The sequence below is a fragment of the Lathyrus oleraceus genome, chromosome 5, assembly GCF_024323335.1.
Source record: "Lathyrus oleraceus cultivar Zhongwan6 chromosome 5, CAAS_Psat_ZW6_1.0, whole genome shotgun sequence".
NCBI lineage: Eukaryota > Viridiplantae > Streptophyta > Magnoliopsida > Fabales > Fabaceae > Lathyrus > Lathyrus oleraceus.
The window spans coordinates 289,366,886-289,380,036 of NC_066583.1; the positions used below are offsets into that span (position 1 = coordinate 289,366,886).

The 13,151-nt window shown below is 33.6% G+C and overlaps 2 protein-coding genes across 2 annotated transcripts; one reads left to right on the top strand and one right to left on the bottom strand.

Moving 5' to 3' along the window:
• Positions 1-8,076: 8,076 nt before the first annotated feature.
• On the bottom strand, positions 8,077-10,723 carry LOC127083974 (uncharacterized). Its single transcript, XM_051024339.1, has 6 exons — positions 10,250-10,723; positions 9,248-9,376; positions 9,037-9,157; positions 8,863-8,944; positions 8,589-8,742; positions 8,077-8,472 (listed from the first exon to the last, which is right to left on the bottom strand). The coding sequence occupies exons 1-6, from the start codon at positions 10,520-10,522 to the stop codon at positions 8,347-8,349; spliced, it is 885 nt and encodes a 294-aa protein (XP_050880296.1). The 5' UTR covers positions 10,523-10,723; the 3' UTR covers positions 8,077-8,346.
• A 927-nt stretch (positions 10,724-11,650) lies between these two features.
• On the top strand, positions 11,651-12,847 carry LOC127080243 (uncharacterized). Its single transcript, XM_051020572.1, has 3 exons — positions 11,651-11,854; positions 11,961-12,722; positions 12,830-12,847. The coding sequence occupies exons 1-3, from the start codon at positions 11,651-11,653 to the stop codon at positions 12,845-12,847; spliced, it is 984 nt and encodes a 327-aa protein (XP_050876529.1).
• Positions 12,848-13,151: the final 304 nt, after the last annotated feature.

Genomic DNA, 13,151 nt, shown 5'->3' on the forward strand with positions numbered 1-13,151 from the left:
GATCCTTAGATACAACCTTGTTAAGCAAATCGAAATTAACATGCGCTAGACGTCTATGCCAAAGCCAAGAATCATCATTCAAGGTGACTAGACATTTAGTACTTGTTAAAGATACATCAAAAAGGTCAAGCATATAAATATTGTTTACTCTTATTCCCTTAAACACAACGTTCTATTCAGCATGTTCAATTATGCAGCAAGTTTTTGTGAAAGAAACTTTATAGCCCATGTCACACAATTGACTTATGCTTAACAAATTATGTTTAAGTCCCTCTACTAGGTGGACATTAGAAATAGTAGTGGTGGAGGGATTACCTACACTACCTTTGCCGAGTATAGCTCCTTTGTTATTGTCTCCATAAGTAACATATCCCTTCTTCTTTGCTTTGAAGTCTATGAAAAGCGATATGTCACCGGTCATGTGCCTTGAGCAACCGCTGTCAAGAAACCATCTTCTATCTACGGAAGCAAGACACTCATCCTACAATATCAAAAGAGAGAAGTTGGTACCCAATTTTCATTGGGTCCAAGTGGGTAAGTGCTAACATGGTTGCCTTTTGGCTTCCATTGATAAATACCTTTAGGAACAAGAAATCTCCTAAACTTGCATTTCTCAATGGTATGGCCAGCATGACAACAATAATGACATAAACCATGATGATGTGTTTGTTGTTTCTTGTTCATTAAATCCTTTAGAATAAAAGAGTATTTTGCATATGGTGGATTTAATGACTTCTTAAACAACCTAGAGTCAACGACATAAGTAACTTTAGGTTGTAAGGCTTTTTCCAATTTGACCTTGAGAGTGTTTACCTCTTTTTGCCAAATGTGACAAGCTTCACAGTACCTAACTTTACTACATCTGTCAATGTCAATAACTTTTGAATTTTCTGCAATACTAGCTTTTAACCTTTCTAAATCTGTTTCAGCTTTGTATACTTTACCTTCCAAAAATGAAAAAATCTATTTATCGGAAGATAGTCTTTTAAAAGCATCTACAGCTTCGTTATGCAGTTTTTCAAAAGCTATTTTCAATTCGGAAAAAGACATAGAAGAGAAATTATTATAATAGGCTTGTTTTACCTTTTTGTCATTGATTTTCTTCTTGTGGTAGGACAGATTTTTTGTGTGAGCCATAAGACACAGATTTGCGGCTTCATCACCATCACTTGAGCTTTGTGTACTTGATGAATCACTATCACTTTCCCATGCAATGTACGCTCTTCTTTGTTTGCTGTACCCTTTTGGTGAAGCTTTTCTTTGATCCTTATACTTCATAGGGCAGTCCGTTTTATAATGTCCAGATTTACCACAACTAAAACAAGATCCCCTTCCTCTACTCTTCTTGTTCTCTTCCTGTTTCGAATCTGTAGATTGTCTTCGAAACTTCATGAGGTTTTTGTCGGAATGCTTGACTCCATTCTTTCGAATGAATCTATTATATCTCCTTACAAACAGTCCCATTTCCTCATCATCCGAATCTTTGTCACTACTTGAAGCATTATCGCTTTGCTCTTTTCGTGAGGACTTAGAGCTAGAGGCCACAAGAGCTATTGGCTTCTTCTCTCCCTCTTTGTCTCTCTTCTTCTCCTTTTCTTTCTTACTCTTGTTCTCAAACTTTTCAAGGCTTTCTAATGCTTGCTGATGTTCTTCCAGCTTTCCAAACAGAGTTGTGATTGTAAGTCTCGTTAGATCGTTGGCTTCCTTAATTGCTGTTACTTTAGGTTGCCACTCCCTGCTAAGACACCTCAGAATTTTATTAGTAGCAATTTCATTGGAAACAGGTTTTCCAAGAGCATTCAACCTATTTGTGAGATGAGTGAATCTCTTTTGCATGTCGAAGATAGATTCTCCTTGTTTCATGCGAAAGAGCTCAAACTCTTGATTGAGTGTGTTAATGCGGGACTGTTTTACTTCAGTAGTACCCTCATGGGCAACTTCTAAAGCATCCCACATTTCTTTAGCTGTCGTGCAATGGGATACCCGATAATACTCATCAACACCAAGTGCTGAAATTAGCATGTTTCGAGCTCTCCAATCACACGACCACTTTTTCTCATCTTTCTCATTCCAATCATCTTCTGGTTTAGGAACTATGGCGCCAGCCGCATTTGTCATAGTAATTTGAAAAGGACCATTTTCGATGGCAGCCCATACTAGCCTATCCACAGAATTTATGTGAACTCGCATGCAGTCTTTTTCCAGTAGGCATAATTTTCACCGTTGAAAATAGGCGCTCTATTATACGCCCCCTTTGGTTCAGAATCCATACTGTTACAGGCAGCCACAGAGCACCAGCGAACCGGCGCTCTGATACCACTTGTTAGACGGTGTGGCTAGTGATCGAGAGGGGGGGGGGGGGTGAATAGATCACCTTTTTAAAATTGAACGGATTTAGAATTTTATCAGAGTTTTTAAACTTGGCGGAAAATTTCAGTCCCGAATCGACTTCCGTCTATTCTGAACCGCTACTAGAAAACCGAACACGCGAGTTTAATGCTGGATTTGGATAAGAATGACAGAAATTATTAACACCAGAATCTTAGCTAGTTGAATGCACTTATCATTAAAGTCTATTTCCAAGGAATAAAACCTGGCTAACAATTTTGTCAAACAGTTGGTGTGTATGTGCTTAATGATGAACAATGGTGGACTTTAGTTTGAAAGTTTTCTTGCCACTATTGTATCGCAAAGGGTTCAGCTACAACACACAAACTGATATTGCAAAACTAATGAAAACGTAAAGAAAAGTAAGGAAAGAATACGATACGCAGAGATTTGGTAAGGAAGTTCCCCACGTCGTCCTCGCGTGTGGGTACGTCTCCCTCTCAATTTCAAATGAAATTGAGAACTTTGATTATCAATTATGCCGAATTCGTAGATACAAGGTTACGATACACAGACAGAATTCTAAATTCCAAGAACTTCTTCTTGTATGAAACCTCCACTTGATCTGAGCACGATCAAGAATTTCCTGCACGAAATTGCAAACAATTCACCGGTTCCACGACCTGTTTGCGAAATCCCCCGATCTCTAAACGCAACGCTGCGGCTGAATCTGTTCTGCAAACGTGACTAACAAACCCTCAAGAACACTCCAGTTCTTGAAGGACAAACCAATTGGTTTTTCCTCGAAACCCCCTTCAATCTTCAACTCAGCTAGATCCTCGATCGTTCCACTGAAAAACTCAGCTAGATCCTTGATCGTACCACTGAATGTTATCTCGTTGATCCTTTAATCCAAAGAACAAGAATGATTATGTGTTGATGTTCTTGAAGAAAAGTGATTGAGAAGATGAAGAATATGAAATCTCTTTCAGGTTTCTGATTGCTCCAAAAACAATTGCTGCTACACTCTTTTGATCTTGTGTTCAACTGTTTTTCTTCTCAGAATTCGTGTCTTCCCCTGCTGTCACAACATTTCTTATATATGCAAAAACAGAAGCTGTTAGAACATAAAACAGACTTATGCATTGATACATGAGGGTATGCATCGATGCATACTGTAATATAAATGAGTTTTTGGTGAATTTAAGTGAGCATGGATCGATGCATAATTCGTATGTATTGATGCATATGACATTTCCACTAACATGGATCGATGCATAACTCGCATGCATTGATACATAAGACATTTCAACTAATCATGGATCGATGCAAGGCTCGCATGGATCGATCCATAGGGCATTTTGCCTGTCCATGTATCGATACATGACTCGTATGCATCGATGCATACTGAACAAAAGAATTTTGTGATTTACAACATACTGTATGGATCGATGCATGGGATTATGTGTTGATGCATACTGACACAAAATGGATTTTATGAGTTCTTTTAAGAGATGTATCAATGTAGGTCTTTATGTACAGTCACGCAACAATAGAATGGAATAAAAACACAATAAAAACACAAATGTATCATGTAAGGTAATGCACAACCAACATTTGGATGATGATCACACAATTTGCTATCATTCAAATTTATTCAAAGTAAAGAATTTTCTCACAGTTATCACTATCTAGCATATCAATGCAAAACTGTAATCTAGTTCTCTTATTTTCTTCTGTTAAATAAGGTTTGATAGCATTTGAATGTCTTCTTATTTTTCTCAATTTTAAAGATCTTACCAATGTGCTTGTACTAACTTCTAATGCGTGAGAAAGAGACCGAATTGAGGTTCTTTGCTTTAAAGGAATGTCATGCACTAGATTAAGGTCTATATGGACTCTTTTGCATCCACAATTTCCTACCTTTTTATGAGTCACATCAGCATGCACTCATATGTTCTCAGCAAGTTTCCAAATACGTTGTACTGTGCGTATATTAACTGAAAATAGAGAAGACACTAATTTGGTCACCTTTTTTTAATTTTCCATCAACACTTTTCTCTAATAAAGCCTCATATATAATCCTTCTCTCAGAATTCGATAACATCCTTCTTTGTGTGATTACTTCTGAATCCGTATACATGAGAAAACTAATATATTAATTAAATTGATTAAAAAGAATAAATTTAAAAATATTAAAAGAGAAATTATGATACCAAATTCAGATTCAATGTTGACATGTATGTTGTTTTCCACATCATTTTCTTCATTTTGTACTTGTTGTTTTCCACATCATCATCAACATTTTGTATGTTGTTGTTTTCTATAATAACACAGAGAAAATAGAAAACTCATATACCATTAGAAAAAAATGAAAAGGGTGAAAAAACACACAATACTCACATGATAAGTAAGGAAAAAATAAATCAATTAAATTCTAGAGTTTTTTTTAACGGTCATGAAGAAACAAATAAATAAGGCATAAAGAGCGTGATAATTTTGTTACTTACCAATGGGGTGATGAGTATCTTCTTCCAAAGATATCTGAGATATGTGCAGGTTTGGAATGGTGTTAAGATCAATACTTTCTACAATGTTGATATTTAAATCGGGTAGATTAGGCACTATATTTGCGTTTTGTTGATGAACATATTCTTCCTCTTCCATTGGAATAATATTGAGATCAATGTGATTTAAAGCCATTTTAATATCATAATACATGATGGGTTAGTCTAAATTTATAGAAAATGAATAATAAAAAAAGGAAATACAATGAAATATTCAGAGGGAAATTTGAAGGAAAAAAATTAATGAAGAGCCATAAGAATTTGGAGGGAAAATTTTAACAAAAAAACATTTTTTAATTTTTTTCTCTCGTGTTTTAGCGTATCCTTTTGATGAGAGATAGAAAAATGATGGAATTTAGTTTGGGAGGGAGAAAAATAAGGAACTAGTGTAGGATAGAAAAAAACACGTATAAATTTAATTAATTTAATGTTTTATTCATGGAATACATTGGAATAAATGCAATCTAGATATTCCATCGAGAAAGCATAATGATTAATCTGGTATATTTTGAAAGAAGAGATTTTGAGTGTTTTTAAAAAAAGATAATATTGGAACATCCTTTAATATATTTACAAAATTAGCAAAAGTTAATAACTTCATAAGTATCTGTAAAAAGTCTAAAACGACTTATAAAAAAATAGAGGGACTATTTTATTTTTTGCAGTTGGGAATTATTTTATTGTTGTTGCTATTTCAATTCAAACTTATCGACATTATTTTCAGCATTACTTCTAGCATTTAATTAGGCTTAAGTCTCCGTTTGGAGTATTTATTTTATGCAAGTATTCATTTTTCTATAATTTACCGATTCCTTTATTTCTATTGCTTGTTTGTTTTGCCTTCTTTAATTATATGTTTTAAGTCATTTACTGTTGTTTTTATATGAAAATTTTTATTATGTATGATTTACTTTCTTGCCTTCTAATTATTGCTCGTGTCCGAGTAAATTTATTGGGTCCAGAACATAAAAATTGTCATATCAACGGTACTCGAGTAAATTGTACGGTTTAATAAATTGTAACAGGAATAATTTTTCACTTCTAAAAATTATGTCTTTAAAATAAATATTGTTTGCTACGAAAGTAGAAACATAGACATACCATTTATGCACATATGGGGGCGATATCTGACCTATAAGTTCGACCGATAGATTTCGATGGTCATGCGAAAGCATAAATAAAATCAGAATCTACCAAGAGAATTTAGGTTTTTCAGAATTTTTGTATCAAATTTTCTGCCTATAAAAATAATAGTCTACAACGAAAGTAGAGACATTGAAATACCGTTTACGACTCAAAGAGCAAAAAAGGTATTACACTTAGAAAACTTATTACTTTTAATTACTAAATATGCGAAAGCAATTTTTGATTAATTATGAAACCAATGTTTTCAACTTGTAATTTGTACCACGCGAAAACGGACGAATACGAGTTTAAACCAGGTATCTAACAAGCAAAAGCGAATGATACCTCTAACTAGTTTTTCATGCAAAAATAAAATATTTTTCTCGTTACAATAAAATGCTGCAAATTATGAGATTAACATAGATAGATGGAAACCACGTTCCGGCCTCTCATTATTTTAATCAACTTAAAACCAGACTAATTTTCCTTTAAGCGAACAAACCATAAGAGTAGCCTTAGATAAACAAAGTAATAACACAATACGGTAGTTGTCCATTGATTTACGTGGGATTCAACATCTTTTATACTAATTATCATATCTATTTGCATTATGATATATTAATGAATTGGGAATATAAGACGGGTTTTGTTAATAGTATACCTATATGTTCAAAGATAATCTTCTTCCACTAATCAAAGGGTTGATAGTAAAAATTGGTCTCAATATGCCTAGAGTCTTCATAATAACTGATCATCCGCAAATACTTTTTTGGTATTTTATGAACTCTAGATTACTTCAGATAAATCATGAGATCATCTTCTCTAGTCTAATGAAAAAAAATTAAATAATTGCAGGGAAATTACAAACAATAAAACTAATAAAACCTAACTGAGGTAGAAAATGTATACCTCCAAGATAGATATAAAAAATGTATGGTCATGTCTAATCAAAACCTGAATCTGGTCATCCTAAATCAAATAAAATAAAAAGTATTATAGTTAACACAATCAAATATTCGACTCATTTTGACTACAAATAAAATCAAGGAAATATAGGTAAAATTAATGGAAATATGGAAAACAATAGAACCACTCTACTCTCAGCTCAATCACGCCATGAGTCAAACAAACAAATTTCTAAAAGACACTCTAAAATTAAAATAACAAAATAGTGTAATATTATATATACAGAAACCATTAAAAGCATCTTCCCTTATTTTTTGAGTAGTCTAGATATCTATAATTCAAACATCCATAATTCTAGCAGCAAGAAGTCATGTTTCGTTTGAGTAGTGGTTACTCCCTCCGTTTTTTATTATAAGTCAATTTTTACTTTTCACACGTATTAAGAAATGTAATAATTATGGTATGAAAAAGATAAATTAGGAAGGATTTTACAAAATTATCCTTCATTAATGGTATTGGAAATACAAATTAACATAATTGAAAGGAGAGAGAATAATAAATATTTATGGGTATAATAGAAAAAATAACATTAATGATTCATTGGTATTATAAAACGATTTATATTATGGTACAAAATATTTTTTCAAAACGACATATAATAAAAAACGGAGGTAGTATCTTTTATGCAATTGTTACAAAAATAAAATAAATGGTAAGTATTAAACAAACTAACATCACAACAGATTAAGAAAAAAAAAAACACCCGTATAAATGGAAAATTACCATTAGGGTTATGAAATTAATTCTCTAAAAGGTTTTATTTAACGTAAAGGTAATTTTGGTAATAGTTTAGTTTTATATATTAAAAGTAGATGACACTAAGATGATTCTCAGGCTTATTCATATGGCGTTAAAGTATCAATGCTCTTATTATATATGCATACCAACTATTTAGTTGTTCACACAAATCAATAAATTTAAATGTTTCTGTTATTCTTTAATAAATAATTTAAATCTTGAGTTGATTGAAAATATCTGAGTAAGAATCTTGGCTAGAGTGATTTTTAGCTAAAATTCTCTAGATTACCAATACCCATTTTTCTTAGAAATCAAAAGATTAAGAAAGAAACAAGATTTATCTACAAAGAAATAAAGCTAAAAGACATTAATAAATGAGAAAAACAAAAGCATAACAAAAAGTTTGTATTTGAGGTACTAAATTTGTAAACAAGAAACAAAATTCTAGTGATCTACATGTATAAATGAGGAGTTGATTTGATTCAAGAAGCAGCATTTGAAATCTATGGATGCTCCAGGAACAAATTGACAATACACATTTAAATCTATGGTGTTGAATGATCAGCTAGCTATTCTTAAGACAAACTCAACAAGAGTGTAATAGAAAAAACTTCCAATGATGTTAACTGGGAACTGGGAATCCATGTTGTTGGAACCATTCAGGCATACGGAAGGCATCATGGAGCACATGTCTAACATCTTTCTGGTCAGAGAGGTGTTTGAGAAGTGGAAGAATGACATCTAAAAGCTGGTGAACACACATAATAAAGACACAAGAGAAGTTAATTCAATAAATCATCTTAAATCAGATTGTTGATTACTGATTAGAATTGTTCATTGTCAAGAGCATGAATATATATGCACCTGTGTATCATTTGGTTGCCCTGCAGAGAATGGTACGCATGGAATTCCATTGTCTGGCTGCATTAAAAAGCTGAAAGGATTGTTGTCTACAATAACAATGTGACTTAGATCCGTTGATATGCACGTAAGATCTTTCACATGTTCCCGATTTTCACTGTAAGCATTCAACAATTGTAACATTACATGTGGAACAGAAAAGACAGGAGAAGGTGTATGTTGGTATCAGAGAAACAAACCGTATAGACTGATGAAAAAGAAATGAATAAGTACTTACGTGTTGACCGTTGAGGGCCGATAGAGTCGTAGACTAAATCGATTTTCTGTGTCTATTCTGTCAACAAGTGGTTTAGCATAACCTGTGAGAATTTATAGATCAATATTTATCATGCAAAAATATAGCAAAGAGTTTCCGTAAAACAAAGATACAGCATAGTATTTTGGATCAAACCTTCAAGACCAGCAGTAAACAGAACCAGGTCAGCGAATTCGCTTAGTTGCTTTAGGAATTCTTTCAACCCAGGGCGTTCGAAGACGGTGACATAATTGATTTTTGGTTTTCCATCAGCTTCCTTGAAAACACAACATTCAAATGTGTGAAGATTTAATATTTTATCAAAATACAAGGAAAGGAATCAGATACAAGTAATCAAGTAGCAAACCTTGTTAGCGCATACACATTCGAGTTCAAACCAATTCAAACCAGCTTGAATTGCTTGAGTTTTCAATGTATCTGGCAAACTTGATGTCTCATATGAACATATCAGTGTTTCATCCAAGTCAAGCACTACCTTCAAGTGCATATGTGAGATCAGAGTGTACATTAGGAACATGAAATTTGTGATTAAACTGGAACAGAAGATCTAGGAATGCAAATGAAGGAGCAAACGAATGAAGAATACCTTCTACATTATATTTTTATCACATCAACAAGAGCATTCATATTAGGCATACTGCTGAGTGTGTGTTTGATTTCATGATAGATTGTTTCATAATTGATTTTGTTTCCGGTTAAATGTCATTCTAGCTATATTATACATCTTTTTGGGTTTGCAATTTTCTATTTCTTGCATCCCAAGGCTACTAGCTATAAAGTCTGTAGCATTGACATATCGGAAAAAAATGTGTCTGTGTCACTGTTGGTATCCGAAACAGACACCGATGTTTGTGATTACGTTTAATTTATTCATTTTTTCAAATTAATTACTGATGTCGACGTGTCAGTGTCGGTATCGTATTTCAGGTGTTTGTGCATCATAGGCTACAAGTAGTAGCTTCATATTAGACACACAATAAGGTATGCGAGGACGCGGGGTTGAACACGGGGTCGAACACGTGCTTCATGTGTTTCATGTTTTGTTTCTATATCACATAACCTCAATTTTGACAAGGGCCGAGAACTAGTTCTTTTGAGTTAATTTTTAAAGTGCAAGTAATATAACCAACTTCTAACTAATCATAATTAACAAGTAAAAAACCTTAAACAGTATTGAAGTAATTGTAATTGACATCCAATTATATCTAATCTAACACAGCAGTACTATGAACCCAAAACAAAAATGTCATATTTTATTCTTGTTATTTTCTAATAAAAAAAACGTGTTTTGAAGCATATAGCAGCGAATGATAAAAGAATGGCATAAAAAAAAGGGATGGTATCATACCGTGAGCTTCTGGAGAGGGTGATCGGCGTCGGAGGTGATTGGAAGGGCGGAATCATGGTCAAGATTGGGTAGAGATTTGAATGATTTATGAGAAGAGAAAGAGAGTAAAGGGAAATGCGTGAAGGTTCCAATAATCTGAGAAAAAAACTGGTAGAAAAAACCTAATAGATTCAACAGTGCCCCCCATGCTTGGTGAGTTATCGGCGAGTACATCTCGCTTCCCTGAGTCAACTCGTTCATATTGTTATTGTTATTATTATTGTTATTATTCATTTATGAATTCAACGATCTGGTATGTTATGGCGTTGATTTGTATTGTAGCGTGGGGCACACGCTTCTATTAACGTTAATTTGACCAATCTCAATTTTGTTGTTTTGTGTGAGATTTTGAGAGAGATTATGGAGATGTTGTTGTTGAGGTTTGAAGGAAGAGGAAGAGTTGTTTGTTGTGTATGGAGTGGCGTGCGATTAAATAATGTTTGTATCTTTTAAACAAACTAAATTGGTTGTTACAATAACTATAAAAGGCGATCATACTGTATTAAAGAGTAAGTCAAGTCAATCATTCTAAATTTACATAAATTCAATCTGGAGCTATATAATAGGAACTCTAATAATAATAATAATAATAATAATTATTATTATTATTATTATTATTATACTAAAAAAATATTTGAAAGAATTTAAATTTAAATTTAAATATTTATTGGTAAACACATAGACAAAATTATTTATTAAAATATAAATGACTCTTGAGAGAGAACTTTGTGGTTCATTATAATCATTTATGATTTCAGAGATTAATATCTCTAATAGTGCACAATAGATATTTGATTTAAAACAAATACGTATAAATTACATAATTGACTTCTTTGTTATGAAAAACAAAATTCAATATAATTATGATGTTCCTGAACATAATCTTTGAGTTAATTAGTAAACATTCTTAACCCAAAAATTATAATTTGTAGTGGAATAACTAAGGATTTTGACATGAGTAGTTTGATGTTCTTAGTCTTAATCAAGGCTATGGTTTTTTATTGTTAGGAATAGAGTAATTTAAAGAAGAAAAACATGATTAATGAATTATGTTGAATATTAGAAATATAGTATGAAAACCGTTAAGGTCTGTAGTTGAATAATGTAGTTTGTTAGGGTTTTACTAAGTCTTTAGTTGAATAATTCAGTCTATATTGTAGGAGAACTGAGTAGCAGTTGATTCTTAAATGTTATGATTTTTCAGTTGTACTTAGGCTATTTAAGAGAAGCAAAACATCAATAAAATATTACGTTTTTCATTCTAAATTCATTGTTACAGTTCTGTTCTAACAAATTGGTATCAGAGCTCCAATTAGGGCCTGATCACTGAGAAAGAAAATAGAGAATACAGAAGATTCAGCAATGGCAGGAGAAGGGCACATCATGCTAACCATCCCCAAATTTGATGGGGACTATGAGCACTGGAGCATGCTAATGGAGAATTTGCTGAGATCGAAAGAATTGTGGAATCTGATTGAAACTGGCTATGTTGAGCCAGCTCGAGGAGAAATTCTGACTGGAGCGCAAAGACAAACTTTGGCGGATCTCAAGCTTAAAGATCTTAAAGTAAAAAAATTATTTATTCCAAGCTATAAATAAATCAATTCTAAAAACAATAATTCAGAAGGATACCTCTAAGCAATTGTGGGAGTCACTCAAAACAAAATATCAGGGAAGTAAGCGCGTTCAAAGGGCACAACTTCAACGCCTCAGAAGAGAGTTCGAAATACTGGAGATGAAGAACGAGGAAACTATTGCATATTATTTCTCTAGGGTGTTGCTAGTGGCAACTGATATGAGGAACCTTGGAGAGGATATGCAGGACAATCAAATTGTGGAGAAGATTTTGTGCACACTCTCAGAGAAGTTCACATACATAGTGTGTTCAATTGAAGAGTCAAGCGATATTGACAGTCTCTTGGTGGATGCACTTCAGAGTTCGTTGTTGTCTCATGAGCAAAAGATCATGAGACATCACCCAAAGACAACAACAAAGGAAGAACATGTTTTACAGATCACATCCTCAAGAGAAGGAAGCTTTGGCGGAGTACGAGGAAGGGGCAGAGGAGCATTCAGAGGTCGGGGACGTGGACGTGGAAGATTTGGGTTTGACAAAACTCAAATAGAATGTTATAGATGCCATAAGTTTAGGCATTTTCAATTTGAATGTCCTAGTGCGGAAAATCAAGTTAACTATGTGGAGTTCAATGAAGAGGAGGAACTCTTACTGATGGCACATGTGGAGATACAAGGCGCAAAGATGGAGGATTTGTGGTTTCTTGACAGCGGGTGCAGCAACCATATGTCTGGAATCAAGAAATGGTTCTCAGATATGGATGAAACGTTTAAGCACTCGGTGAAGCTAGGAAACAATGCAAGGATGATGGTTCATGGGAAAGGGAGTATCAAGCTTAAGATAAATGGCCTGGTTCAAGTAATCAAGGACGTGTATTATGTTCCGGATCTAAGCAACAATCTCTTGAGCATCAGACAATTGCAAGAAAGAAAGCTGAAAATTGTAATCGAACCTAATACGTGCAGAATTTATCATCTAAGTAAGGGGGTCATCATGGACACAAAAATGAGTGTGTCATACCCCAAAATTTTCCCGTTAATCTTGTAAGACATTTTTCAAGGCACTCCAACTCATTTTTCAAGACATTGATCTTAAAGGAACAAAGACCCAGCACACAGGTGGCCAAATCCAGAAAATGACTTAAACTGGCTTGCTCGCCAGGCGAGCAAAATCCTTCGCCTAGCGAACTCTTCGCTGCACCACTCGCCTAGCGAAGCTTGCGAATACCAGAAATTTTGGGCTTCATTCTGAGCCCATTAGGTCACAAAAACTATTATAAATACCAAG

Excerpts from the sequence above, each read along its gene's own strand:
- LOC127083974 (XM_051024339.1), bottom strand. The coding sequence starts at position 10,522 with ATGAATAATAACAATAATAATAACAATAACAATATGAACGAGTTGACT. Across the intron at positions 9,158-9,247 it reads AATGTGTATGCGCTAACAAG|GAAGCTGATGGAAAACCAAA; the intron begins GTTTGCTACTTG and ends TGTGTTTTCAAG. Across the intron at positions 8,945-9,036 it reads GTTTACTGCTGGTCTTGAAG|GTTATGCTAAACCACTTGTT; the intron begins GTTTGATCCAAA and ends AAATTCTCACAG.
- LOC127080243 (XM_051020572.1), top strand. The coding sequence starts at position 11,651 with ATGGCAGGAGAAGGGCACATCATGCTAACCATCCCCAAATTTGATGGG. Across the intron at positions 11,855-11,960 it reads TCAAGCTTAAAGATCTTAAA|GGAAGTAAGCGCGTTCAAAG; the intron begins GTAAAAAAATTA and ends ACAAAATATCAG.